Here is a 26197-nt window from a genome sequence, read left to right as displayed (position 1 = left end):
TTGAGGGGAAGGGTTTGTATTCCGCAGTAATTACTAAGGATTGGCGCAATCAGGTTGGCTGCTAGTTACAAACATTACAGCATGGCTATTTGGTGTTTTATATCACTTTCACTTCTAGAGTGAAAGTGATTTGGTCTATCCCTATTAGTAAGAGGCCTTAAGAAAAGTTTCCAAACTGGCAGCAACTACAGGGCAAAACAGACCAAAAGAACATGGCAAAATAAGGTTATGCTTGAGTAAAAGTAAATATACAGTACCTTTATTACTCAAGTAAAAGTGAAAGTTACCCAGTAAAATACTACTTGAGTAAAAGTCAAATTATCTGGATTTAAATGTACTTAAGTAAAGAAAGTCACATTCACATTGAATACTCATTTAATTTCAGGTAAGACTTGACTTAGATTTCAAAAGTTGCTTAAATTAATATATCTTGCCCAACTTTTCAATAGTCACACATTTTTTAAAACAAATTTCAGCATTTATTTTCAAATATTTTCTCAAATACGTTATGCATATAATCATTCAAACTATTAAAAGGACAATAGGTGAAACTATCGTGAGCTGAAAAAATAATTTAAGATTATTTTCATAAAAAATATAGGGTAACATGGTTGAAATTAGAATAACAGGGTTGCGCAAAGTAACAGGGTTAAATGGATTACATTACTTTTGATTGTAGATCATGACATAAATGTGACAAATAAATACCCAGGACTACAGGAATGTTGTTTAATAATATTTTATATATATGTTTTCGAAGAAGGAAACAGGATGAGTAGGAATGATAAAAAATAAACATGTCAACAAGACCACAAACTGAATCTGATCAAATATTCAATGGACAAACATTAAAAAAAAAAAATATTACAGTAGGCCAACAACCTGGCATTAAAATGAATGAGCATATCAAAAATAGTCATGAACTGATCAATATTTTAGAAAGTTGATGTTATAATGTTCAGATTTAATTTTAGTGGCGGGCCAGAGTATCCCATACCTCACTTGCGATGGCCATGTGGCGTGAGGTAACGTTCTCTGGGGCAGGAATGAGGGTCAGCACATCCTCAAAGGGATACCAAAAGGAGATCGTCCCTCAACAGCCAGAAAAAAACGGTTTCCACCCACTCTATGCATACATTTCACCTGGCAGTGGGTCTTATTCACCTCTTGGATGCTCCCTGGGTAGATGGTGTGGTCGTACACCAAGGCACACCATTTCCCCACCACCTCTGGACTGTGCCACTGCACTTCTTCTGGTGTGCTGTATCGAGGTCGACCGATTATGATTTTTCAACGCCGATACCGATACTGATTATTGGAGGACCAAAAAAAGCCGATAACGATTAATCGGCCGATTTTTATATATATATATATTTGTAATAATGACAATTGCAACAATACTGAATGAACAATGAACACTTTTATTTTAACTTAATATAATAAATAAATAACATCTATTTAGTCTCAAATAAATAATGAAACATGTTCAATTTGGTTTAAATAATGCAAAAACACAGTGTTTGAGAAGAAAGTAAAACTACAATATGTGCCATGTAAAAAAGCTAACGTTTAAGTTCCTTGCTCAGAACATGAGAACATAAGAAAGCTGGTGGTTCAATATTCCTAGTTCTTCAATATTCCCAGTTAAGAAGTTTTAGGTTGTAGTTATTATAGGAAGTATGACACGTCAACTATTTCTCTCTATACCATTTGCATTTCATATGCCTTTGACTATTGGATGTTCTTATAGGCACTTTAGTATTGCCAACCTAATTTCGAAAGTCATAAACAGCGCTGTGCTTCAAGCATTGCTAAGAGCTGCTGGCAAACACAGTAAAGTGCTGTTTGAATGAATGCTTACGAGCCTGCTGCTGCCTACCACCGCTCAGTCAGACTGCTATCAAATATCAAATATAGACTTAATGATAATAAACACACAGAAATATGAGCCTTTGGTCATTAATATGGTCAAATCCGGAAGCTATCATTTCCAAAACAAAATATTTATTATTTCAGTGAAATACAGAACTGTTCCGTATTGTATCGAACGGGTGGCAACCAGGGGGCCCAAACGGTTGCATATACGCTGACTCTGCTTGCACTGAACGCAAGAGAAGTGACACAATTTCCCTAGTTAATATTGCCTGCAAACATGAATTTATTTTAACTAAATATGCAGGTTTAAAAAATAATATACTTCTGTGTATTGATTTTAAGAACGGCATTGATGTTTATGGTCAGGTACAATTGTGCTTTTTTCGCAAATGCACTTTTGTTAAATCATCACCCTTTGGCGAAGTTGAAGTAGGCTGTGATTCGATAAATATGAAAAATAGAAGAGAGGACTTACCTTTGGTCTACCCATGGTGTTAGCAAATGGCTTGAGGATGTAATTTCCTCTGTGTCATGTGACTCACTGTTTTTTCTCTTCCTCTGCCAGGCTAAATAGGTTTTGGTAACAGGGCTGTGTGCATGTTGTGAGACACAACTTCCGTGCATAATTGATATAATTTCAAATATGTTGATGATTAAACAAATTGTTTTAACAACTACAAGAGACATAAATCAACAAAATCATACCAAAAATTTTTGGATTTAAAACTTATTTGAACTGTTATATTTGATGTGCAAGGTGGGACAATAGAAAAATGCCATTTTAGGGGGTGCTCGAGAGCAATTTGGTATTTTAAATAATTTTGGAACCATTTTTTGTCTACAACTATATTTACATTTTGTCACAGGACAAGTATAATTTACACAACAAGTGCATGTTTTAGTATTTTGGGCATGGATTATTTGAAATTTCATGGGTGGGACAGAAAATGTCCTCCAATTCTGGAATGACCAATGGGAGTAAAAAGTACATATTTCCTTTATGAATGTGGTGGAGTATAAGTAAAAAAAAAAAGATATCAATATTAAATGTTATTGCTGTCATAAGCGCCCCGAAGCAATATGTTGTTTAGAAATTGTTGTAGAAACCAAGCCATTCATTTCTTTTAAAACTGGGTGAACCTGAAAAGAATAGGCAATGTTTTACTGCATTATTTTAATTTTAGCAACCAGCCTAATAGACGTTAGCTATTAGGGTAGGCTATCATGCAGGCTGTCGTCTCGATGCCCATTTACTTGCGCATTAGGCTAATGTCAATTAGAAAATTAGAGAGCAATTTAAGAGCAACGCACACCTACCCATGTCTTGCTTCGCACCAGTGCGTTCTCGCCAAGGGAAGTAGACTGCACTTGCCCCCGCCGTCACCACCCCGTTGCATTGCGCGTACAGGGATAGGATCGGATACCTGTCTTTCAGAACATCTTTCCATACCTTCGCCAGAGCCTGTGATGTCAGTGATGACAATTGAATGAGGTCTGATCAGTGCTTTCACACGTTCCTCGTCTGCTCTCGTGCGCTCAACAAAATCTGCATTTGGGGAGTCCGCAGGCATCTGCACTACAGGAAAGGAAAAGACATCACTGACTTTGACTATAACGAAGTTTTATCTGCTAGGCTAATATTGCACCTGAATATAATGGAGTTTCCTACCTTGTCCGCGGCTGATTTAGCCGACCTGTATTCTGTGATCACTTTCAATGCCACATTGCCTGAGGATTCTACAGGGCTGCCATCAAGAGGCAATGACACCGAGAAGGGTTCATCGAAGGACACCACAAGTATTATAATCGCAGTATCTATAACTGCGCTCTACTCTGTTATATGCATTGTTGGACTGCTTGGAAACATCCTCGTTATGTATGGAGTGGTGAGGTAAGAAAGCCTATCTACTGTAGCTCTTTTGGTGACCCTAATGGAAATAATGAATACAAGCAGTCTTATGTCCGTTTTCTACTGTAAAGTGATTGAATTTTAATGTTGAATATCACCACAAGTGAACTGATATAATTTATTATATAATCAGAGGCATTTGCATCCTCCAGTTAACTCACATTATTACGGATAGGCTATGTAGTGCCACAGGTGCATAGTGAGAAAAGGAGACAACAAACCCACGCCACTCATGCCCTACCATCCACCAAACTCTAGCATCAAGCAGTTAAATTGCAGTAGTGGAAAAAGTACTCAATTGTCATATTTGAATAAAAGTAAAGATATCTTAATAGAAAATGACTTAAGTGAAAGTGAGTCACCCAGTAAAATACTACTTGAGTAAAAGTCTAAAAGTATCATTTTTTTTATTTACTTAAAGTACAGTGGTGGAAAAAGTACTCAATTGTCATACTGGTTTAGAAGTAGCAAGTAAAAATAAATGTGGTACATCAAATTCCTTATATTAAGCAAACCAGATGCAACAATTCACTTGTTTAAATTTATGGACAGCCAGGGGCACACTCAGACATAATTTACAAGCACAGTGATTGAGTTTAGTGAGTCCACCAGATCAGAGGCAGTTGGGATGACAATGCATTCTATTAATAGTTGTGTGAATTGGACCATATTGCTGTCCTACCTGAGCATTCGAAATACAACAAGTACTTTTGGCTGTCAGGGAAATTCTATGGGAGTAAAAAAAAAAAAAATGTTTTATAGGAATAAATAGCCCAAATAACTAGTACTTTAAATTAGTTTTTACTTTGTTACTTTACACCACTGCAAAATTGTAAAGCGCTTCCTGGCTATAAGTGACACAAAGACATGTAGGAACGATTTAAATTAATTACATTCACATAAACATTTATAAGAAATTCACAAGCAAAAACAGTCTAAGTCTTGTCAATCTCATCATAAATGTTTAAAACATAATGTAGCAAACTAAACTCATGTTGCTTTTATGTGATGCTTATTACATGCTTGGCTGTCTTATTATATAGTGAAGATATTGTGAATTGTTGCAGAATATTATGTCAAATTGCAAAATGTGAACTGTGATTTTTACGGCAGCTATGATACATTAGCTTATGAAGCTGGAACTGTACTCTCTATAGACCTCAGCTCTGATTTGAGGTATTGACTTCTCTTCTGGCTGCACTAGGGCCTTAGATCAACGAATAAACGGTACCCAAGAAAAAATCACCAAATTCAAGACTGTTGAGTAAACTTGGCTGAGATAAGATGGAGTTTTCTGGTTAGGTCAGAGGAGGCAATTAATCAGTGTATCAGTGTGATGACATGGGCTGAGTCAGAAAAAAACTATAATTACGAACTGTTTAATCCTTGCTTCCTCCACCCCTCTCAAAGCTCACTGGAGGAGAAGGTCCTCCAATGCATGTTAAGAGGAATCGAGGAAACAAGGATGGAGGAACGAGGAAGCAAGGATTTGACGGCTAGTAACGTTTTCAGACACAGCCCGTGTCTCGATCCCCCTCCCACCAGTAGTGTGTATTCATCGATGCCAAGGGAAGCCAGCCTTCCCCCAAAAATATTTACCAATACATTTTTTTTTAAACATACTAAATTATTGATCATTCATCTCTCTGTGTTTCATAAATGCATCTCACCGGAGAAAGCATTTGAGCGAACGAAACAGCGCCCTTCTGTCTCAGTATGTGTAGCTTATCTATCAGATGCTGTCTGGTCAGAAAGCGTCTGACATTGTTGCTGCCCGTAACATTGAATAATAATAACAATTCAGCATTGAGCTAAACAGAGTAACCTCAGTTGTGAATTGTCATGGCGCACCAAATAAAAGTGTCAAGGGAAGCCAGTTTGGATTTGGCTTCAGACCAAACATCAGAGTACGCAGCTGAACACTGTATGCTGGAAACACTCAGTTTGTTATTTTAACTAAAACATAACCTGTAATGAACACGATGGGAGACAGAGAGCTGGTTTCAAGCGCATGTCGCAGCAGGTGTTTATTTGTCAAGGACCACAGGAGGAGGCAGGTTGCTGGGTCCAGGGGCAGGCAGAAGGTCATTCCTGGGTTAGAGGAAGCGGAGTCAAATAGATGGGATAAGGAATCAGCCTTCACATTGTTTCTTGCCAGGCAGATCGGTGAAGTTGAATCGTGTGAAGAAGAGTGCCCAGCGAGCGTGTCTGGGGTTGAGCATCTTAGCACTTCTTAAGCACTCCAAATTGCAGTGGTCGGTAAGGACAAGGAATGGGTGATGAGCTCCCTCTAACCAGTGGTGCCACTCTTCAATAGCCAGCTTAATGGCAAGGAACTCTCGGTTCCCGACATCATAGTTCCTCTCAGTGGGTGACAGTTTCTTGGAAAAGCACCACATCGGTGTAATTTGGGAGGTGTCCATACCCGCTGAGAGAGAAGCGCGCCGAGGCCAACCTTGGATGCATCAACCTCCAGAACAAAATTAAGGGTAGGATCTGGCTGCCGAGGGTGCAGAGGTGAAAAGGCGTTTCAAGGTCTCAAATGCCGTAAGGGCGGTGTCAGTCCATTGGAGGGTACGGGTTTTTTGACTGGTGAGAGCTGAGAGAGGAGCGGTTGTGCTGCTGCAGTTTCGGATGAACCGGCGGTAGTAGTTGGAAAATCCTAGGAAACGTTGTAGTTCCTTTACGGTGGTAGGTTTGGGCCAGTTAAGCACGGCCGTGACTTTGCCTTCTTCCATGTTGACCCCTCCTGATGTCAACACGAAACCTAGGAAGGTTACCGTGGTAATGTGAAATGCGCTCTTCTCAGCCTTGACATAAAGATGGTGGTCCTGTAGCCGTTGGATGACTTGTTGCACATGCTGTACGTGTTTTGCAATCGAGTGAGAGTAGATCAAGATGTCGTCAATGTACACGATGAGGAACTGGTTGATCAAGTCTTGGAAAACTTAAGATTGCAGGATCATTGGTGAGACCGTAGGCCATAACCAGGTATTCGTAGTGACCCCTAGCGGTGATGAATGCCGTCTTCCACTCATTCCCACTTCGGATACAGACCAGGTTGTAAGCACTACGTAGGTCCAGTTTGGAGTAGATGGTAGCCTGTCCAACTTGTTCTAGTGCGGCTGAAATCAGAGGGAAGCTATTCTTGATGGTAAGGTCATTGAGGGGTTGGTCATCTGTGCAGGGACAGAGACTACCATCCTTTTTTTCACAAAAAAAATACTGGAAGCAGCCGAGACGTGAATGGACGGATGAATCCCATGTCGAGGGCCTCTTCTATATAGGTGTCCATAGCCTCATTCTCTGGGATTGACAAGGGGTTGATCTGACCCTTAGGGGGCGATGCCTCAGGAAGGAGGTCGATTGCGCAGTCCTCCGGGCGATGAGGGGGCAGAATGGACGCCTTTCTTGCTGAAGACACTCAGGAACTGGGCATATACAGGTGGGATGTGGGTTGGAATGGCAGACTCCAATCCTTCTATAGAGGTGGCTCGACAGGGTAGATTGAAGCAGTTCTTAAACAGGTGGGAGATCATGACAGAAGTTCCCCTTGCCGCCAGGCAATGGTAGGGTTGTGAAGGCTTAGCCAGGGGTGACTGAGGATGAGGGGGTTCTTTAGGCGAAGACAACACCACTAACTGAATAACCTCAGAGTGAAGGAAGCCAATCTGAAGGGTGAAAGTGTCGGTCATGCGAGTCACAAGACCAGTTCTGAGAGGTTGTCCGTCCAGCGCATTAATCCTAAAGGGAGGATTAACAGGGATTAGTTTGATTCTTACTCTTAACTGTTGTGCCAATTGTTTGTCAATAAAATTACCTGCAGCCCCCCGAGTCCACTAGTCCCTCCACAAACTGAGTGACCCCATTAGCAGAAATAAGAGCAGGGATACCAAACTGCCTTTTGGTAATATTCAAAAACGTAGAGGTGCTTACCTGTGCGGAAGTGGAGGGGTTGTGGTCACCCCTTCGTGGGGGGCGAACCGGACAGCTATTGAGTAGGTGGTTACTCTCTCCACAATAGAGGCACATAATCTCCAATGTCTTGCATGGGTTTGGGGCTATTAGACCGTGGTGGACGACAGAAGGGAGTGGAAGACTCGCAGGCCATGGGTGACTGTATAGGTCTGCTATCCACCAGTAGGTTGCCAATGGATTTGGACATCCGGCTGTATTGGTTTAGGTCCGTTAAATCACCTCTGCAGGCCAGTTCGGTCTGTAACTCCCGATTAAGACCTCTCCGGTAGACTGTAAGGAGAGCTGGTTCACTCCATCCACTGCTGGCAGCCATGGTGCAGAACTCAAGGGCATACTCAGTGATGGATCGACGGCCCTGTCGCAGCTCACATAACAGGTCCCCGATGTGACGACCTGAAACTGAATGGTCGAACACCAAGAGGGCGTGGAAACGTGATTCAGAGGACAGATCAGAACTTTGAGCGGCCCACAGGGCTGCAACCCAATCCAGAGCTTTGCGTGTGAGTAGGGAGATGACGAAGTCCACCCTGTCTTTGTCAAAGGTTGAGTTAGCGGGGTGATGGTGGATGTACAGGTTACATTGTATGAGAAATCCTTGACATTTCCCTGGGGAGCCGTCGTATTTATTAGGCATGGATATGCGGGGAGATGAACGAGAGGAGGCTGTGGCACCTGATATTGATGAGGCAGGAATGGACTGGCGAAGGAGGTTGCAGAGTTCATCGATTCGTTCCTCCTGTCGGGCTAGACACAGCTGCAGCGCCGCTGAATCCATCTGTCGTTTTTGGGTGAGGTATTCTGTAATGAACACGATGGGAGATAGAGAGCTGGTTTCAAGCGCAGGGCGCAGCAGGTGTTTATTGTCAAGGACAACAGGAGGTAACTGGGTCCAGGGGCAGGCAGAAGGTCATACACAGGGGGTCCAAAAAGGCAACAGTACAGGCAGGGAAAAGGCTAGTACCGTTGTCCGGGAGATCAGGCAATAGGTTGATAACAGGAAATCCGATAGGCTAAAGAACAGGCAGGGAATAGGCAAAAGGCATCGTTAGCGAGGCATGCAAAAACTATCATACACGGGAGGATGAACTAACAGGGAGGAACCCAGCACTCCGAATAGTAGTTTGTCACAAAACAAACAATACCTCACAATGATGGGGTGCAAAGAACTGAACTAAATAGTGTGTGATAATGACATACAGGTGTGTGAACAGGTGATCAGAATTCAGGTGATTGGGATCTGGAGAGTGAGCTGCGTTCAGGGGATCTATGTGTTTGAGAGTGTGAGCTGGAAAGTGGGCTGGAATGTGAGCTGCGTTCAGGGGATCTACGTGTTTGAGAGTGTGAGTTGGAAGCAGAAGTTACATAACCAATCTTTGTTAAACATAAATACCAAACTTGTTTTTGCATGGATTCTGCGAAGCATTTAGATTTTAACAGCTAGGACTGCTATTTCTTGTCTCAGAATCTTGCTTAGCTGACAGGTTAAAGTCTGCTTGAAAGAGCTAACCTAACCTAACGAATTGCTTGAAATGTGAGAGTGGGAGGATGTCCTTGTCCTTCTCACCAGCCGTGAGAAATGTGATTGTTCCTGTTGCAAAAACAATGTCCTATCCCGGAGCTGGAGTAAATTACATTACTAAGCTGCTCCTGAATGTACTACGCCAGGACATGGACATCGATTCTATCGTAGTCCATGTGGGTTCTAATGACATTATGAAAGGCAGCTCTGAACAGTTGAATTTGGATTTCAAAGAGCTGATTGACTTTCTGCTAGACACTAATAAAAGATCCATCACATCTGGCCCTGTGCCCTCTGAATTGTGGCATTGAAGGGTTTAGCAGGATTCTTTCTCTTCACAACTGGCTATGTGATTATTGCAGCTCATCAATTGGTGTAACTTTTGTTGACAATTTCGATACCTTTTGGAAACAAAACACGTTTTACAAGGAGGATGGGATCCACCCATATCATTTGGGTTCCTGGGTCCTTTCACAGCATTATAAGCCTGTGTTGAGACAATTACTTATCAATGACCCAAGCCCAGCTCAGTTAATCCATACCATGGATCCATACCTGTGTCGCTGAGTCATCATAATGCTTTAGCAAATGTACATTATACCAGGGGCATTGGTAGACACAATCAAAGTAACCTAATTTATGTCCCTCTACCTGCCCTGAATGCCTTTGCTGATCCTACAGCTATTGTATGCAGCAATCATGTGCATATGAACCAGATTTATGCTATTAGCACTGAGTCAGTGTGCCCTAGTAGGAAGTCCACCGTGTGCACCTCACCATCCATGAACATAAATAACATGAGAATAACTACTTCTGCTAAGATTCCCTGTAAAGCAATGAAAACAAGCAAGCATCCCAGAAAAGTGCTCAAATAGCCCACGCTAACATATGTAGCTTAAGAAACAAGGTTCATGAAATTAATAACTTGCTAGTAACAGATGACATTCATATTCTGACTATCTCTGAAACTCACTTCGACAATAGCTTTGATAAAGTGGTAGCAATACAAGGCTATAACATTTACAGAAAATACAAATTGCTGTTTATATTCAGAACCACATTCCTGTAAATATTAGAGGGGATCTCATGTTAAATACTGTTGAAGTAATATGGCTACAGGTTCATCTGCCTCACCTAAAGCACATTCTGGTGGGAAGCTGCTATAGATCACCAAGTGTTAACAGTCAGTATCTGGATAGCATGTGTGAAATGCTTGATAATGTATGTAATATCTGTCACGCCTGCTCCCGCTCCCCTCGAGCGCCAGGCTCCCAAGCATTGCGCACTCCTGCCACCATCATTACGCACACCAGCCACCCCCCGCCACGCGCATCAGCGATTATTGGACTCATCTGGACTCAATCATCTCTGTCATTACCTTCGCTATATCTCTGTGGTTCCCCGCTCTGTTTCCTGTTTCTGTATTAATGTTCGTATGTCTTTGTATACCCGTGTACTGACGCTGTTCCTGTCCTGTTACCTGTATGTTCCCCATTAAATTTTAAACTCCCCGGACCTGCTTCTCATCTCCAGCGTCGGTCCTTACAATATCAACAGAGAGATATACTTTCTTGGTGATTTAAATATTGACTGACTTTCATCAAACGGCCACTCAAGAAAAAGCTGCAAACTGTAAGTAGTGCCTGCAATCTGGTTCAGGTTATCAGTCAACCTACCAGGGTAGTTAAAAATAGCACAGGAATGAAATCATCAACATGTATTGATCACATCTTTACTAATGCTGCAGAAATTTGTTTGAAAGCAGTATCCAGGTCCATTGGATGTAGTGATCACAATATAGTAGCCATATCTAGGAAAACCAAAGTTCCAAAGGTTGGGTCTAATATAGTGTATAATTTAAAAAAACTAGACAAGTCAGTTAAGAATAAATTCTTATTTACAATGACGGCCTACTCCTGCCAAACCCAGACAACGCTGGGCCAATTATGCGCCGCCCAATCACTGCTGGATGTGACGCAGCCTGAATTCGAACCAGGGACTGCAGTGAGATGCACTTGCACTGAGATGCAGTGCCTTAGACCGCTGCGTCACTCGAGACCCCAAAAAGTTGTTGATGTAAAGCATATTTATTGGTCCATGGTGTGTAATGAGGACCAAACAGAAGTGGCACTTGACACATTTATGAAATTTCTTATCCCAGTTACTAATAAGCATGCACCCATTTAAGAAAATGACTGTAAAACTGTTATGGATTGATGAGGATTTTAAAAATGGTGGGGTTGAGAGGGATGATGCAAAAGGAATGGCAAATAAGTCTGGCTGCACAACTGATTGGCAAACGTACTGCAAATTGAGAAATCATGTGACTAAACTGAATAAAAAGAAGAAGAAACTACACCATGAAACAAAGATAAATGACATAAAGCATGATAGTAAAAAGCTTTGGAGCACCTTCAATGACATTTTGGGGAAAAAGGTTCACTCCATCATTCATTGAATCAGATGGCTCATTCATCACAAAAGCCACTGATATTGCCAACTACTTTAATGATTTTTTTAATTTGCAAGATTAGCAAACTTAGGCATGACATGCCAGCAACAAACGCTGACACTACACATCCAAGTATATCTGACCAAATTATGAAAGACAAGCATTGTAATTTTGAATTCCGTAAAGTGCGTGTGGTGAAGGTAGAAAAATTATTGTTGTCTATCAACAATGACAAGCCACCGGGATCTGACAACTTGGATGGAAAATTACTGAGGATAATAGAGGACAATATTGCCACTCCTATTTGCCATATCTTCAATTTAAGCCTACTAGAAAGTGTGTGCCCTCAGGCCTGGAGGGAAGCAAAAGTAATTCCGCTACGTAAGAATAGTAAAGCCCCCTTTCCTGGCTCAAATAGCCAACTAATCAGCCTTTTACCAACCCTTAGTAAACTTTTGGGGAAAATTGTGTTTGACCAGATACAATGACATTTACAAGTACAGCACGTATGGCAGTTTTTATTGTTCTTTGAACTCACAACGATACAAGAGTGCTCTATTATCCAATATCTGGATCAATTGTGCTATTTTGTTCGTTTTTTGTGTTTTGTGTAACTTATTTATTTGTTTTGTGTAACTTATTTGTTAACATACTGTGTACATAATGTTGCTGCTACCGCCTCTTATGATTGAAAATAACTTCTGGACATCAGAACAGCAATTACTCACCGCGGACTGGAAGAAACGTTTTCCTTTAACGAGTCCGACGAGAAGCATATCCTGCTTTCACGGGAACAGGTCCAGATCCCCGCCTTTTGCATGAAGAAAAGGCACAGGAAAAGGTGCTGCAGATCAAGCAGCCTTCTGAGAATCCGTAGGCAAGCGAGTAAACTCCCACTGCCATCCGTTATTCTTGCTAACGTGCAATCATTGGAAAATAAAATTGATGATCTATGATTAAGATTATCCTACCAACGGGACATTAAAAACTGTTACATCTTATGTTTCACCAAGATGTGGCTGAACGACAATACGGACAATATAGAGAGACGCTACCTCTGGTAAGACGATATTTGTCTATTTGACAATAACAGCTGGTGCTCAATGTCTAATATTAAAGAAGTCTCGAGGTATTGCTCACCTGAGGTAGAGTACCTTATGATAAGCTGTAGACCACACTATCTACCAAGAAAGTTCTCATCTATATTATTTGTAGCAGTCTATTTACCACCACAGAGCGAAGCTGGCACAAAGACCGCTCTCAACCAACTCTATAAGGCCATAAGCACAGAAGAAAATACTCACCCAGAAGCGACGCTCCTAGCGGCCAGTTTGCAGGCAAACTTAAATCAGTTTTACCTAATTTTGCCAGCATGTCACTTGCAACCAGAGAAAAAAATCCTAAACGACCTTTACTTCACACACAGAGATGCATACAAAGCTCTCCCCCGCTCTCCATTTGTAAAATATGACCATAATTCTATCCTCCTGATTCCTGCTTACAAGCAAGAACTAAAGCAGGAAGTACCAGTGACTCGCTCAATACGGATGTGGTAAGATGACGCAGATACTACACTACAAGACTGTTTTTCTAGCACAGACTGGAATGTGTTCCGGGATTCATCCAATGGCATTGAGGAGTACACCACCTCAGTCATCGGCTTCATCAATAAGTGCATCGACGACGTCGTCCCCACAGTGACTGTACGTACAGTGGTTCCTCCTTTAAAAGTTGTGTCATACTGCAGCACACCTTGCGTGCTGCCGCAGCATTCTGTGGCACATCATTTAATTGTCAGCCATTTTTTCTGTTACTGCAAGTTATTGCTAGTTTGACCACCAGACGGCATCTTTGAGAAGCATTTGATAGTATTCCGTATGGGCATTACCTGAGAATTTAAAACCTTTTTTGTAATAACATTAATATTTGTGATTGATTTTAAGAAATTTGGCTTAATTAATTTGATTAATATTATGGTGTTTCTATTCAGAGAAAAATGAAAAGGCTGTCCTTGTAAATAAGAATTTGTTCTTAACTGATTCCATATGTGTTATTTCATAGTTGTAATGTCTTCACTATTATTCTACAATGTAGAATAAATCCTGGAATGAAATCCTGGAATGAGTAGGTGTGTCCAAACTTTTGACTAGTACTTGCTGGAACGGACAATATGGCGCTGTACAACGTGGTAGTCGGCAGTACAGTACTGGGCTATTTAGCTAAAGAATCCCTGTGTCGTACGGACGAGAGACCGGAGTTCAAATTCCCATACGGGGAGGAAGGAGTAGGCTCGTCTCAGAGTACCCATGCTTGTCTCAGAGCAGCGCAAAATGGTGCTAAAATAGATGTAGGCTTTTGCTTCTAACTTCAATAATATTCTTTATATTCTTCTAACAAATATTTGTTTCAAGGACGTGACTCTCCGCAAATAATTACATTTAGAGGATTGGAGGACTAAATGAATATCTAAGGGGCATTTTCCGTTAGAGATTCTCAGATATTCTCACAGATTCTAAGGAGCTTTTATATAATTCTAAATTTGTAAATAAAGCCAGTTTGTTATTTAGAATAATTTATTTCAGGAGAAACCTAAGAGATTATTTAGCAGACATCACTTGCTTATATTCAGTCAACACATATCTTAAGAATATCATGGAACATTTGAACATTTTCATTTCTCCATGCTTGTCTTAGAGCAGCGCAAAACTTGCTGAAATAGACGTCCGCAGCGGAAAAGCTATGTATCTGCTAAATGACTTAAATGACTTAAATGTATTCTGTGCCAACTTCGTGGTATCCTTTTGGTTACACATCCTTGGAATAGCAGAACAGCATAAAGGTCCGGGCGGCCCTTGCTGTGCCTGGTGAGCAGTTGGTCAAGTTCTGTTGTCAGAAGAGGAATGGAAATGTCAGGGTGAACCTGCCACGTATGTTGACTCTGCCTGTCAGAGATGGAGTTCCAGAGCTCACAGGTGTGCCTGGCATGGACTGTGACTCCATCTCGTTCCTCGCCCTTTTCAACGCGTGAGTGAGTCAATGATTCCAATGATTAGTCTTACAAACAAAGAACTTTGCATCCTGCAGGCCCAGGCATGGATCAAAGCTGGCGAGACATTCAATAACATCATCTTCACAGATGAATCAACCGTGGCCCTTGAGCAATTTGCTCAAAATTGCTACAGAAAAAAAAGTTAGAAGATTAACGAAAGCATAAAGATGTTAATGAAGAAATGCTGTTTTGAGTTAGAAATGTAACAGTTTAGAGTACTTAAGCATTGAATACATTGCAAGTTGAGGGATTTTCACAACAGTAGCCGGGCTATAAAAAGTCTATTGTCCTGCTAATAGGAAACATTTGCATGATGGGCTACATTCTTTATTGTAACCACAATGTCACACATAATTGGTATCTACCTCTCCAATTACTTTTAGAGTTTGGGATTTACAAATGTGCGCTTTTAATTATTAGTTACATTGTTTTAGTTCGAAGGTGCAGACTTTTTTTCTTTAAATTATTGTTTTATGTAGGATGCTACATTTTTGACCAGTTGCAATTGTAAGTAGGCCTAATAAAAAAAATCCTACTTCTATTAGGCTGTTAAGCCTCATAGCCTACCTCAGCCAGTTAGGTTATTTTATATAGATCTAAGCTCCGAAGAAATAGACTCCAATTAAGCCCTCTTGTTGTTTGTAAAGTCAAATTAAAATGAAGATAATTTTTGATATGAATTGCTCGACTGGTGCAGGTTTTCTCCATCTGTTGGTGTGCAACACTTGCATAACAAGTTAGCTATATTTTCAGCACCAGCCACTGTTCACCTCCTATTGATTGCGCTGCGGTTGCCGCCAGTTAAAAAAAAATGTTTTAACCTTTATTTAACAAGGCAAGTCAGGTATCTCCCGGGTGGCGCAGTGGTCTAGGGCACTGCATCGCAGTGCTAGCTGCGCCACCAGAGTCTCTGGGTTCGCGCCCAGGCTGGGCTGGGTTCGCGCCCAGGCTCTGTCGCAGCCGGCCGCAACCGGGAGATCCGTGGGGCGACGCACAATTGGCATAGCGTCGTCCGGGTTAGGGAGGGTTTGGCCGGTAGGGAGGGTTTGGCCGGTAGGGATATCCTTGTCTCAGTATGTAAAAAAAAATTTAATAAAATGTATGCACTCTACTGTAAGTCGCTCTGGATAAGAGCGTCTGCTCTTGGCCGGTAGGGATATCCTTGTCTCAGTATGTAAAAAAAAAAATGTCATAAAAAAATGTATGCACTCTACTGTAAGTCGCTCTGGATAAGAGCGTCTGCTAAATGACTAAAATGTAAATGTAAATGTAGGTAAGAACAAATTCTTATTTATAATGAAGGCCTACCCCGGCCAAACCCGGATGACGCTGGGCCAATTGTGTGCCGCCCTATGCCACTCCCAATCACGGTCGGATGTGATACAGCCTGAATTCGAACCAGGGACTGTAGACCGCTGCACCACTCGGGAGCCTTGACATACATATATATACACTGCTCCAAAAAATAAAGGGAACACTTAAACAACACAATGTAACTCCAAGTCAATCACACTTCTGTGAAATCAAACTGTCCACTTAGGAAGCAACACTGATTGACAATAAATCTCACATGCTGTTGTGCAAATGGAATAGACAAAAGGTGGAAATTATAGGCAATTAGCAAGACACCCCCAATAAAGGAGTGGTTCTGCAGGTGGTGACCACAGACCACTTCTCAGTTCCTATGCTTCCTGGCTGATGTTTTGGTCACTTTTGAATGCCGGCGGTGCTTTCACTCTAGTGGTAGCATGAGACGGAGTCCTCAACCCACACAAGTGGCTCAGGTAGTGCAGCTCATCCAGGATGGCACATCAATGCGAGCTGTGGCAAGAAGGTTTGCTGTGTCTGTCAGCGTAGTGTCCAGAGCATGGAGGCGCTACCAGGAGACAGGCCAGTACATCAGGAGACGTGGAGGAGGCCGTAGGAGGGCAACAACCCAGCAGCAGGACCGCTACCTCCGCCTTTGTGCAAGGAGGATTAGGAGGAGCACTGCCAGAGCCCTGCAAAATGACCTCCAGCAGGCCACAAATGTGCATGTGTCTGCTCAAACGGTCAGAAACAGACTCCATGAGGGTGGTATGAGGGCCCGACGTCCACAGGTGGGGGTTGTGCTTACAGCCCAACACCGTGCAGGACGTTTGGCATTTGCCAGAGAACACCAAGATTGGCAAATTCGCCACTGGCGCCCTGTGCTCTTCACAGATGAAAGCAGGTTCACACGCACATGTGACAGACGTGACAGAGTCTGGAGACGCCGTGGAGAACTTTCTGCTGCCTGCAACATCCTCCAGCATGACCGGTTTGGCGGTGGGTCAGTCATGTTTTAGGTGGCATTTCTTTGGGGGGCCGCACAGCCCTCCATGTGCTCGCCAGAGGTAGCCTGACTGCCATTAGGTACCGAGATGAGATCCTCAGACCCCTTGTGAGACCATATGCTGGTGCGGTTGGCCCTGGGTTCTTTCTAATGCAAGACAATGCTAGACCTCATGTAGCTGGAGTGTGTTAGCAGTTCCTGCAAGAGGAAGGCATTGATGCCATGGACTGGCCCGCCCGTTCCCCAGACCTGAATCCAATTGAGCACATCTGGGACATCATGTCTCGCTCCATCCACCAACGCCACGTTGCACCACAGACTGTCCAGGAGTTGGCGGATGCTTTAGTCCAGGTCTGGGAGGAGATCCCTCAGGAGACCATCCGCCACCTCATCAGGAGTATGCCCAGGCGTTGTAGGGAGGTCATACAGGCACGTGGAGGCCACACACACTACTGAGCCTCATTTTGACTTGTTTTAAGGAAATTACATCAAAGTTGGATCAGCCTGTAGTGTGGTTTTCCACTTTAATTTTGAGTGTGACTCCAAATCCAGACCTCCATGGGTTGATAAATTTGATTTCCATTGATCATTTTTGTGTGATTTTGTAGTCAGCACATTCAACTATGTAAAGAAAAACGTATTTAATAAGAATGTTTCATTCATTCAGATCTAGGATGTGTTATTTTAGTGTTCCCTTTATTCTTTTGAGCAGTGTATATATATATACAAAAAAAATCTGAACATTAACCGTGTGTAGGTAGATACGTGTGTAGGTAGATACGTGGAAAGATAGATACAAATGATTTGTTGCAAGTTGGGGAGGGGTTCACACCTAGCTCGGCTATTAGACAAATCTTTAGTAAAGGTTGAATAGTCTATTGTTCAGCTAATAGCCCATCCTGCTACACTTATGAAAAACGAATAATAATACTTTTTAAAACTTTTTTATATGTTAAAGATTCCAATTAATAAAGTGTTTTTAGCCACAATCGGCCCAACCCCAATTGATACATTTGGGCACAGTCGATAGCGTGCTGGACTTCGGGCTAGAATGTTGAGGGTTTCAAACCTGCTCCCTGCTTGATTCATTACATTATTACACCGGTCTCTGAGCAAATAGCCTGGATTGTTACTCCCATCTCGTCCCTCGCTCTCTTCCACGCGTCATTCAGCACGCTTGTGGGCGTGCTGGCAGGATGTACTGTTTTTTATTCTGTATATATGAATTACAAATCAGCCTTTAAACAGGTCAACATTCACAAAGCCGCTGGGACAGACAGATTAAAGGACATGTACTCAACTGACCCATAGCACTCACGTCTGTAGCCACGTCTGTAGACAAAGGATCTGATCATGGACTACAGGAAAAGCCGGGCCAAACACACCCCCATTAACATCGACGGGGCTGTAGCAGAGCAGGTTGAGTTTCAAGTTCCTTGGTGTCCACATCACCAACGAACTATCATGGTCCAAACATACCAAGACAGTCGTGAAGAGGGCATGACAAAACCTTTTCTTCTTCAGGAGACTGAGGGAGAAATGGGTATGGCTCAAAAGGTTATACAGCTGCACCATCGAGAGCATCCTGACAGGTTGCATCACCAGCTGGTATGGAAGCTGCTCAACATCTGACCATAAGGCGCTACAGAGGGTAGTGTGAACGGCCCAGTTCATCACTGGGGCCAAGCTTTCTGCCATCCAGGACCTATATAATAGGAGGTGTCAGAGGAAAGCCCATAAAATTGTCAGACTCCAGTCACCCAAGTTATTTTCTCTACCGCACAGCAAGCAGTACCGGAACGTACCAAAAGGCTAGGACCAAAAGGCTCCTCAACAGCTTCTACCCCCAATCCACAAGACTGCTGAACAATTAATAAAATCGCCACCGGACAATTTACATTGAGCCCCCCCTCCCTTTTGTACACTGCTGCTACTCGCTGTTTATTATCAATGCATTGTCACTTCACATTTACATTTACATTTAAGTCATTTAGCAGACGCTCTTATCCAGAGCGACTTACAAATTGGTGCATTCACCTTATGATATCCAGTGGAACAACCACTTTACAATAGTGCATCTAACTCTTTTAAGGGGGGGGGGGGGTTAGAAGGATTACTTTATCCTATCCTAGGTATTCCTTAAAGAGGTGGGGTTTCAGGTGTCTCCGGAAGGTGGTGATTGACTCCGCTGACCTGGCGTTGTGAGGGAGTTTGTTCCACCATTGGGGTGCCAGAGCAGCGAACAGTTTTGACTGGGCTGAGCGGGAACTGTACTTCCTCAGAGGTAGGGAGGCGAGCAGGCCAGAGGTGGATGAACGCAGTGCCCTTGTTTGGGTGTAGGGCCTGATCAGAGCCTGAAGGTACGGAGGTGCCGTTCCCCTCACAGCTCCGTAGGCAAGCACCATGGTCTTGTAGCGGATGCGAGCTTCAACTGGAAGCCAGTGGAGAGAGCGGAGGAGCGGGGTGACGTGAGAGAACTTGGGAAAGTTGAACACCAGACGGGCTGCGGCGTTCTAGATGAGTTGTAGGGGTTTAATGGCACAGGCAGGGAGCCCAGCCAACAGCGAGTTGCAGTAATCCAGACGGGAGATGACAAGTGCCTGGATTAGGACCTGCGCCGCTTCCTGCGTGAGGCAGGGTCGTACTCTGCGAATGTTGTAGAGCATGAACCTACAGGAACGGGTCACCGCCTTGATGTTAGTTGAGAACGACAGGGTGTTGTCCAGGATCACGCCAAGGTTCTTAGCACTCTGGGAGGAGGACACAATGGAGTTGTCAACCGTGATGGCGAGATCATGGAACGGGCAGTCCTTCCCCGGGAGGAAGAGCAGCTCCGTCTTGCCGAGGTTCAGCTTGAGGTGGTGATCCGTCATCCACACTGATATGTCAGCCAGACATGCAGAGATGCGATTCACCACCTGGTTATCAGAGGGGGGAAAGGAGAAGATTAATTGTGTGTCGTCTGCATAGCAATGATAGGAGAGACCATGTGAGGATATGACAGAGCCAAGTGACTTGGTGTATAGCGAGAATAGGAGAGGGCCTAGAACAGAGCCCTGGGGGACACCAGTGGTGAGAGCACGTGGTGCGGAGACAGATTCTCGCCACGCCACCTGGTAGGAGCGATCTGTCAGGTAGGACGCAATCCAAGCGTGGGCCGCGCCGGAGATGCCCAGCTCGGAGAGGGTGGAGAGGAGGATCTGATGGTTCACAGTATCAAAGGCAGCCGATAGGTCTAGAAGGATGAGAGCAGAGGAGAGAGAGTTAGCTTTAGCAGTGCGGAGCGCCTCCGTGACACAGAGAAGAGCAGTCTCAGTTGAATGACTAGTCTTGAAACCTGACTGATTTGGATCAAGAAGGTCATTCTGAGAGAGATAGCAGGAGAGCTGGCCAAGGACGGCACGTTCAAGAGTTTTGGAGAGAAAAGAAAGAAGGGATACTGGTCTGTAGTTGTTGACATCGGAGGGATCGAGTGTAGGTTTTTTCAGAAGGGGTGCAACTCTCGCTCTCTTGAAGACGGAAGGGACGTAGCCAGCGGTCAAGGATGAGTTGATGAGCGAGGTGAGGTAAGGGAGAAGGTCTCCGGAAATGGTCTGGAGAAGAGAGGAGGGGATAGGGTCAAGCGGGCAGGTTGTTGGGCGGCCGGCCGTCACAAGACGCGAGATTTCATCTGGAGAGAGAGGGGAGAAAGAGGTCAAAGCACAGGGTAGGGCAGTGTGAGCAGAACCAGCGGTGTCGTTTGACTTAGCAAACGAGGATCGGATGTCGTCGACCTTCTTTTCAAAATGGTTGACGAAGTCATCAGCAGAGAGGGAGGAGGGGGGAGGAGGGGGAGGAGGATTCAGGAGGGAGGAGAAGGTGGCAAAGAGCTTCCTAGGGTTAGAGGCAGATGCTTGGAATTTAGAGTGGTAGAAATTGGCTTTAGCAGCAGAGACAGAAGAGGAGAATGTAGAGAGGAGGGAGTGAAAGGATGCCAGGTCCGCAGGGAGGCGAGTTTTCCTCCATTTCCGCTCGGCTGCCCGGAGCCCTGTTCTGTTCACCCCCACCTACATGTACAAATTACCTCAACTAACCTGTACCCTCGCACACTGACTTGGTACCGGTGCCCCCTGTATATAGCCTCGTTATTCTTATTCTTATTGTGTTACTTTTTATTATTACTTTTTATTTTAGTCTACTTGGTAAGTATTTTCTTAACTCTTCTTGAACTGCACTGTTGGTTAAGGGCTTGTAATTAAGCATTTCACTGTAAAGTCTACACTTGTTGTATTCGGCGCATGTGAAAAATAAAGTTTGATTTGAATTACTCCTCAGTGCAATACAGATACCTTGCCTTCTGAGATCTGTAGTATTTGACAAGCTAATAAACAGCATTGCCCTCTCTCTGTCCAGATACACCAAAATGAAGACAGCCACTAACATCTACATCTTCAACTTGGCCCTGGCCGATGCTTTGGCAACCAGCACTCTGCCCTTCCAGAGTGCCAAGTACCTGATGAACACCTGGCCCTTCGGCGAGTTCCTGTGTAAAGTGATCCTCGCCGTTGACTACTACAACATGTTCACCAGTATCTTCACCCTGACCATGATGAGCGTGGACCGCTACATCGCTGTGTGCCACCCGGTCAGAGCCCTGGACTTTAGAACGTCCGCCAAGGCCAAGATGATCAACGTGTGCATCTGGATCCTCTCCTCTGCCATCGGAGTGCCCATCATGGTCATGGCGGTTACCAAGGTGACAGACAAAGGTGAGCAGTCCATATGAGCTGTACCCTATGTGCTCCAGACACCAACATCCACATATCCATATGCTAACCATTTGATTGTTTATCACTCAGGCAATACAGGGTGCATGCTGCAGTTCCCTCAGCCAGACTGGTACTGGGACATGGTGACTAAGATCTGCGTGTTCATATTTGCCTTCGTGGTGCCAGTCCTGGTCATCACTATCTGCTACGGCCTGATGATTCTCCGCCTGAAGAATGTCCGGCTGCTCTCCGGATCCAAGGAGAAAGATCGGAATATGCGGCGCATTACCCACATGGTCCTGGTGGTGGTGGCGGTCTTCATAATTTGCTGGACGCCCATCCACATCTTTATCATCCTCAGGACCATGGTGCAGATCAACAGCACGAACCCATATGTGATCGCCAGCTGGCACCTGTGCATCGCCCTGGGCTACATGAACAGCAGCCTCAACCCCCTGCTCTATGCCTTCCTGGACGGGAACTTCAAGAGGTGCTTCAGGGATTTCTGCCTGCCTTTCCGCTCCAACATGGACCAGAGTAGCTTCTCCAGAGCCCGCAACTCCACGCGAGAGCCCACCACCGTGTGTCCCACGAGAGTGTTGGTGAGGAAGCCAGTATGACTAGGCATGGAGCAGTGTCCTGGAGACTCCCGCTCACGGACAGTCCAGGCCGACTTACAGACTGATGTCACACAGTTCTCCACAGATTTCTGACAGTAGCTCTGGCTTTAGACTTACAGCACAAAACCCACTGCAACATTTGCATAGGGTGTGATGTCACATTTTTGGGCCTATCCAGACAAAAACTAGATTTACTCTTCCTCTAACCTAACATAGCAGGCATAAATTCCCACATCTGGGTTTCAGTGGAAAGGAATCTACAGTGGCTTGCGAAAGTATTCATCCTCCTTGGCATTTTTCCAGTTTCTTTGCCTTACAACCTGGAAATAAAATAGATTTTTGGGGGGTTTGTATCATTTGATTTACACAACATGCCTACCACTTTGAAGATGCAAAATATGTGTTATTGTGAAACAAACAAGAAGTAAGACAAAAAAAAAGAACTTGAGCGTGCATAACTATTCACCCTCCCAAAGTCAATACTTTGTAGAGCGACCTTTTGCAGCAATTACAGCTGCAAGTCTCTTGGGGTATGTCTCTATAAGCTTGGCACATCTAGCCACTGGGATTTTTGCCCATTCTTCAAGGCAAAACTGCTCCAGCTCCTTTAAGTTGGATGGTTTCCGCTGGTGTACAGGAATCTTTATGTCATACCACAGATTCTAAATTGGATTGAGGTCTGGGCTTTGACTAGGCCATTCTAAGACATTTAAATGTTTCCCCTTAAACCACTCGAGTGTTGCTTTAGCAGTATGCTTAGGGTCATTGTCCTGCTGGAAGGTGAACCTCCGGTCCAGTCACAAAAACCTGAAACAGGTTTCCCTCAAGAATTTCACTGTATTTAGCGCCATCCGTCATTCCTTCAATTCTGACCAGAGTACCTTCTTCCATATGTTTGGGAAATCTCCCACATGCCTTTGGCGAACACCAAATGTGTTTGCTTATTTTTTTCTTCAAGCAATGGCTTTTTTCTGGCCACTCTTCCGTAAGCCCAGCTCTGTGGAGTGAACGGCTTAAAGTGGTCCTATGGCCAGATACTCCAATCTCCGCTATGGAGCTTTGCAGCTCCTTCAGGATTATCGTTGGTCTCTTTGTTGCCTCTGATAAATGCCCTCCTTGCCTGGTCTGTGAGTTTTGGTGGGCGGCCCTCTCTTGGCAGGTTTGTTGTGGTGCCATATTCTTTCCATTTATTAAGAATGGATTTAATGGTGCTTCGTGGGATGTTCAAAGTTTCAGATATTTTTTTATAACCCAGCCCTGATCTGTACTTCTCCACAATGTTATCCCTGACCTGTTTGGAGAGCTCCTTGGTCTTTATTGTGCCGCTTGCTTGGTGGTGCCGCTTGCTTAGTGGTGTTGCAGACCCTGGAGCCTTTCAGAACAGGTGTGTGTATATATACTGAGATCATGTGACACTTAGATTGCACACAGGTGGACTTTATTTAACTAATTATGTGACTTCTGAAGGTAATTGGTTGCACCAGATCTTATTTAGGGGCTTCATAGCAAAGGGGGCGATTACATATGCACGCACCACCTTTCTGTTTGTAAATTTTTATTTGTAATTTTTTTCATTTCACTTTACCAATTTGGACTATTTTGTGTACGTCCATTACATGAAATCCAAATAAAATTCAATTTAAATTACTGGTTGTAATGCAACAAAATAGGAAATACTTTTGCAAGGCACTGTAGGTTCAAATAGCTGTATCCCTGAAAACCCAGATACATCCGGTTGTTGCATCGGCCAGGGCCAAAAATCTGTCATTCTGCCCCTGAGCAAGGCAGTTAACCCACTGTTTCCCGGGCGTCGAAGCCGTGGATGTTGATTAAGGCAGCCCCCTGCATCTCCCTGATTCAGAGGGGTTGGGTTGAATGCGGAAGACACATTTCAGTTGAAGGCATTCAGTTGTACAACTGACTAGATATCTCCCTTTCCCTGGTGTTGTTGCATAATGATCAATACGTTACCACTCACTGGGCACAGACATCAGTTCAACCCCTGGTGTAGCACACCTCCTGAGGTCGGGCCCCCCAGATAGCATTTGAACACTTCATAAGCCATGATTTTATTCATTTTCTATTACAGGAAATTAGCTTTAAAACTGCAAAATGTTCTCTGCCGATAATGGATATTAACTGAAAAATTATCGTATGTAGTTTCTTGCAATAGCCCTCTGTGACTTTAAAGAATATTTATCTCAAAACGTTGCTTTCTGAAAGATGTGTCTGGAGATTTGGTTAACTTCATCAGAATTGTCTAAAATCCTAAATTAATCAGGAATGAGCATGGTCAGCTATACCATATTCATGTCCTCATTACTAGTGCAACAAAACCACTCATGGTCTGTAAAGTTCTCTACTTTTGATAGATTTAACAAACAATATTGGAATCACCATGGTCACAATCATAAACTGTCAACTCCATCTGCCTGATAGATTAAAATATAATATCAATTTTGGTTTAAATATGTTACATGTAATTGGGTTTTAGAGACATAAAGCAACTGAGGAAAAACGAAATTGCTGCTGTGTATACCACTTGAATGAAGAAGAAAAATGTAATCTTTGTAAAACATCAACTCTGTCAGATTGCTGAAAGATCTGATAGAATGAGTATGTTTTTATTGGGGATTTTCAAATGAATCATTTTCCATATCTTACAAATGTTTGTATTATACTTTTAGAGGCAAAAATATGTCTGTTTTGAGAGTCTGTTGTCAACTCCGTCATTGGCTTATCACCTCTGTCACTGATGGCTAAGCCCCTTAAGATCAATATTTTTTTCAATATTCTGAACAAATAGTGTAATCACTGTTCTGCAACATATGGCAAAAAAAATTGAAGTATTTGCTCTGCTATGTTTGCTTTCTAAATCTAGAAAAACCTAGCTCTGGAGCATTTAATAGTGCTATAAAGAAAAAACAAAAAGACCTTTTGGAAATTTGTTTTAAATATTTGAATAATCTAATATTAGAGTTAAACAATTAAGGTCTTTAAACACTTTAAACACACTATTACTGTAAAAAGTAAATGCCTTTTATGGTGTCAGACGGAGTTTAAATAAATCCAGTTAGTTGCATTTTATGAAATATTTTTTTTTAATTAGGTTGTTCCATTAGATGATGTGATAGCTGATACTTTGGTCTATAAAAAATACAGTGCCTTTATGAAAGAATTCAGACCCCTTGACTTTTTCCACATTTTGTTACGTTACAGCCTTATTCTAAAATTGATAAAATATTTTTTTGAATCGCAGTGATCTACACACAATACCCCATAATGACAAAGTGAAAACAGGTTTTTAGAAATTCTAGCAAATGTATTTACATAAGTATTCAAACCGTTTGCTAAGAGACTCGACATTGAGCTCAGGTGCGTCCTGTTTCCATTGATCATCCTTGAGATGTTTCAACAACTTGATTGGAGTCCACCTGTGGTAAATTCAATTGATTGGACATGATTTGGTAAGGCACCTGTCTATATAAAAGCCCAAGCCCAAGATGGCTTAGCAGTTCAGACGTCATTTCTGTTTCGTATTGTCGTGTCCTGTATATATATATATTTACACCTTTCTTCGCATATCTTTTATATATTTTATTATCCAAGAACTCAACTACAAAAGCTTCCCTGCAAAAGCTTTCCTGCAACCCGCTTCACCAATTACAAAAAAGTATTATTTACCTCAAATCTGAAAAACCACCGTGGAAGCTAGCCAGGGGCTAATTCAGAA

General features: G+C 43.0%; 1 protein-coding gene across 3 annotated transcripts; it reads left to right on the top strand.

Moving 5' to 3' along the window:
• The first annotated feature begins 3396 nt into the window (after positions 1 to 3396).
• LOC139564249 (delta-type opioid receptor-like) lies at positions 3397 to 24194 on the top strand. Of its 3 annotated transcripts, none has more exons than XM_071383614.1 (3): positions 3397 to 3766; positions 21489 to 21822; positions 21883 to 24194. In XM_071383614.1, exons 1-3 carry the CDS (start codon positions 3531 to 3533, stop codon positions 22462 to 22464), a joined length of 1152 nt encoding a protein of 383 aa, XP_071239715.1. In that variant the 5' UTR covers positions 3397 to 3530; the 3' UTR covers positions 22465 to 24194. The 3 variants fall into 3 exon arrangements, with proteins under 3 accessions (XP_071239715.1, XP_071239717.1, XP_071239716.1); XM_071383616.1 differs by having other exon boundaries at positions 21489 to 21844; positions 21935 to 24194; XM_071383615.1 differs by having other exon boundaries at positions 21489 to 21857; positions 21945 to 24194.
• Positions 24195 to 26197: the final 2003 nt, after the last annotated feature.

The sequence above is a fragment of the Salvelinus alpinus genome, chromosome 35, assembly GCF_045679555.1.
Source record: "Salvelinus alpinus chromosome 35, SLU_Salpinus.1, whole genome shotgun sequence".
Lineage (NCBI taxonomy): Eukaryota > Metazoa > Chordata > Actinopteri > Salmoniformes > Salmonidae > Salvelinus > Salvelinus alpinus.
This window is presented reverse-complemented; position numbering and strand designations above follow the sequence as displayed.

Coding starts and splice junctions, on each gene's coding strand:
- LOC139564249 (XM_071383614.1), top strand. CDS start 3,531: ATGGAGTTTCCTACCTTGTCCGCGGCTGATTTAGCCGACCTGTATTCT. Junction 3,767..21,488: donor GTTATGTATGGAGTGGTGAG/GTAAGAAAGCCT, acceptor CTCTCTGTCCAG/ATACACCAAAATGAAGACAG. Junction 21,823..21,882: donor TGCCCATCATGGTCATGGCG/GTTACCAAGGTG, acceptor TATGTGCTCCAG/ACACCAACATCCACATATCC.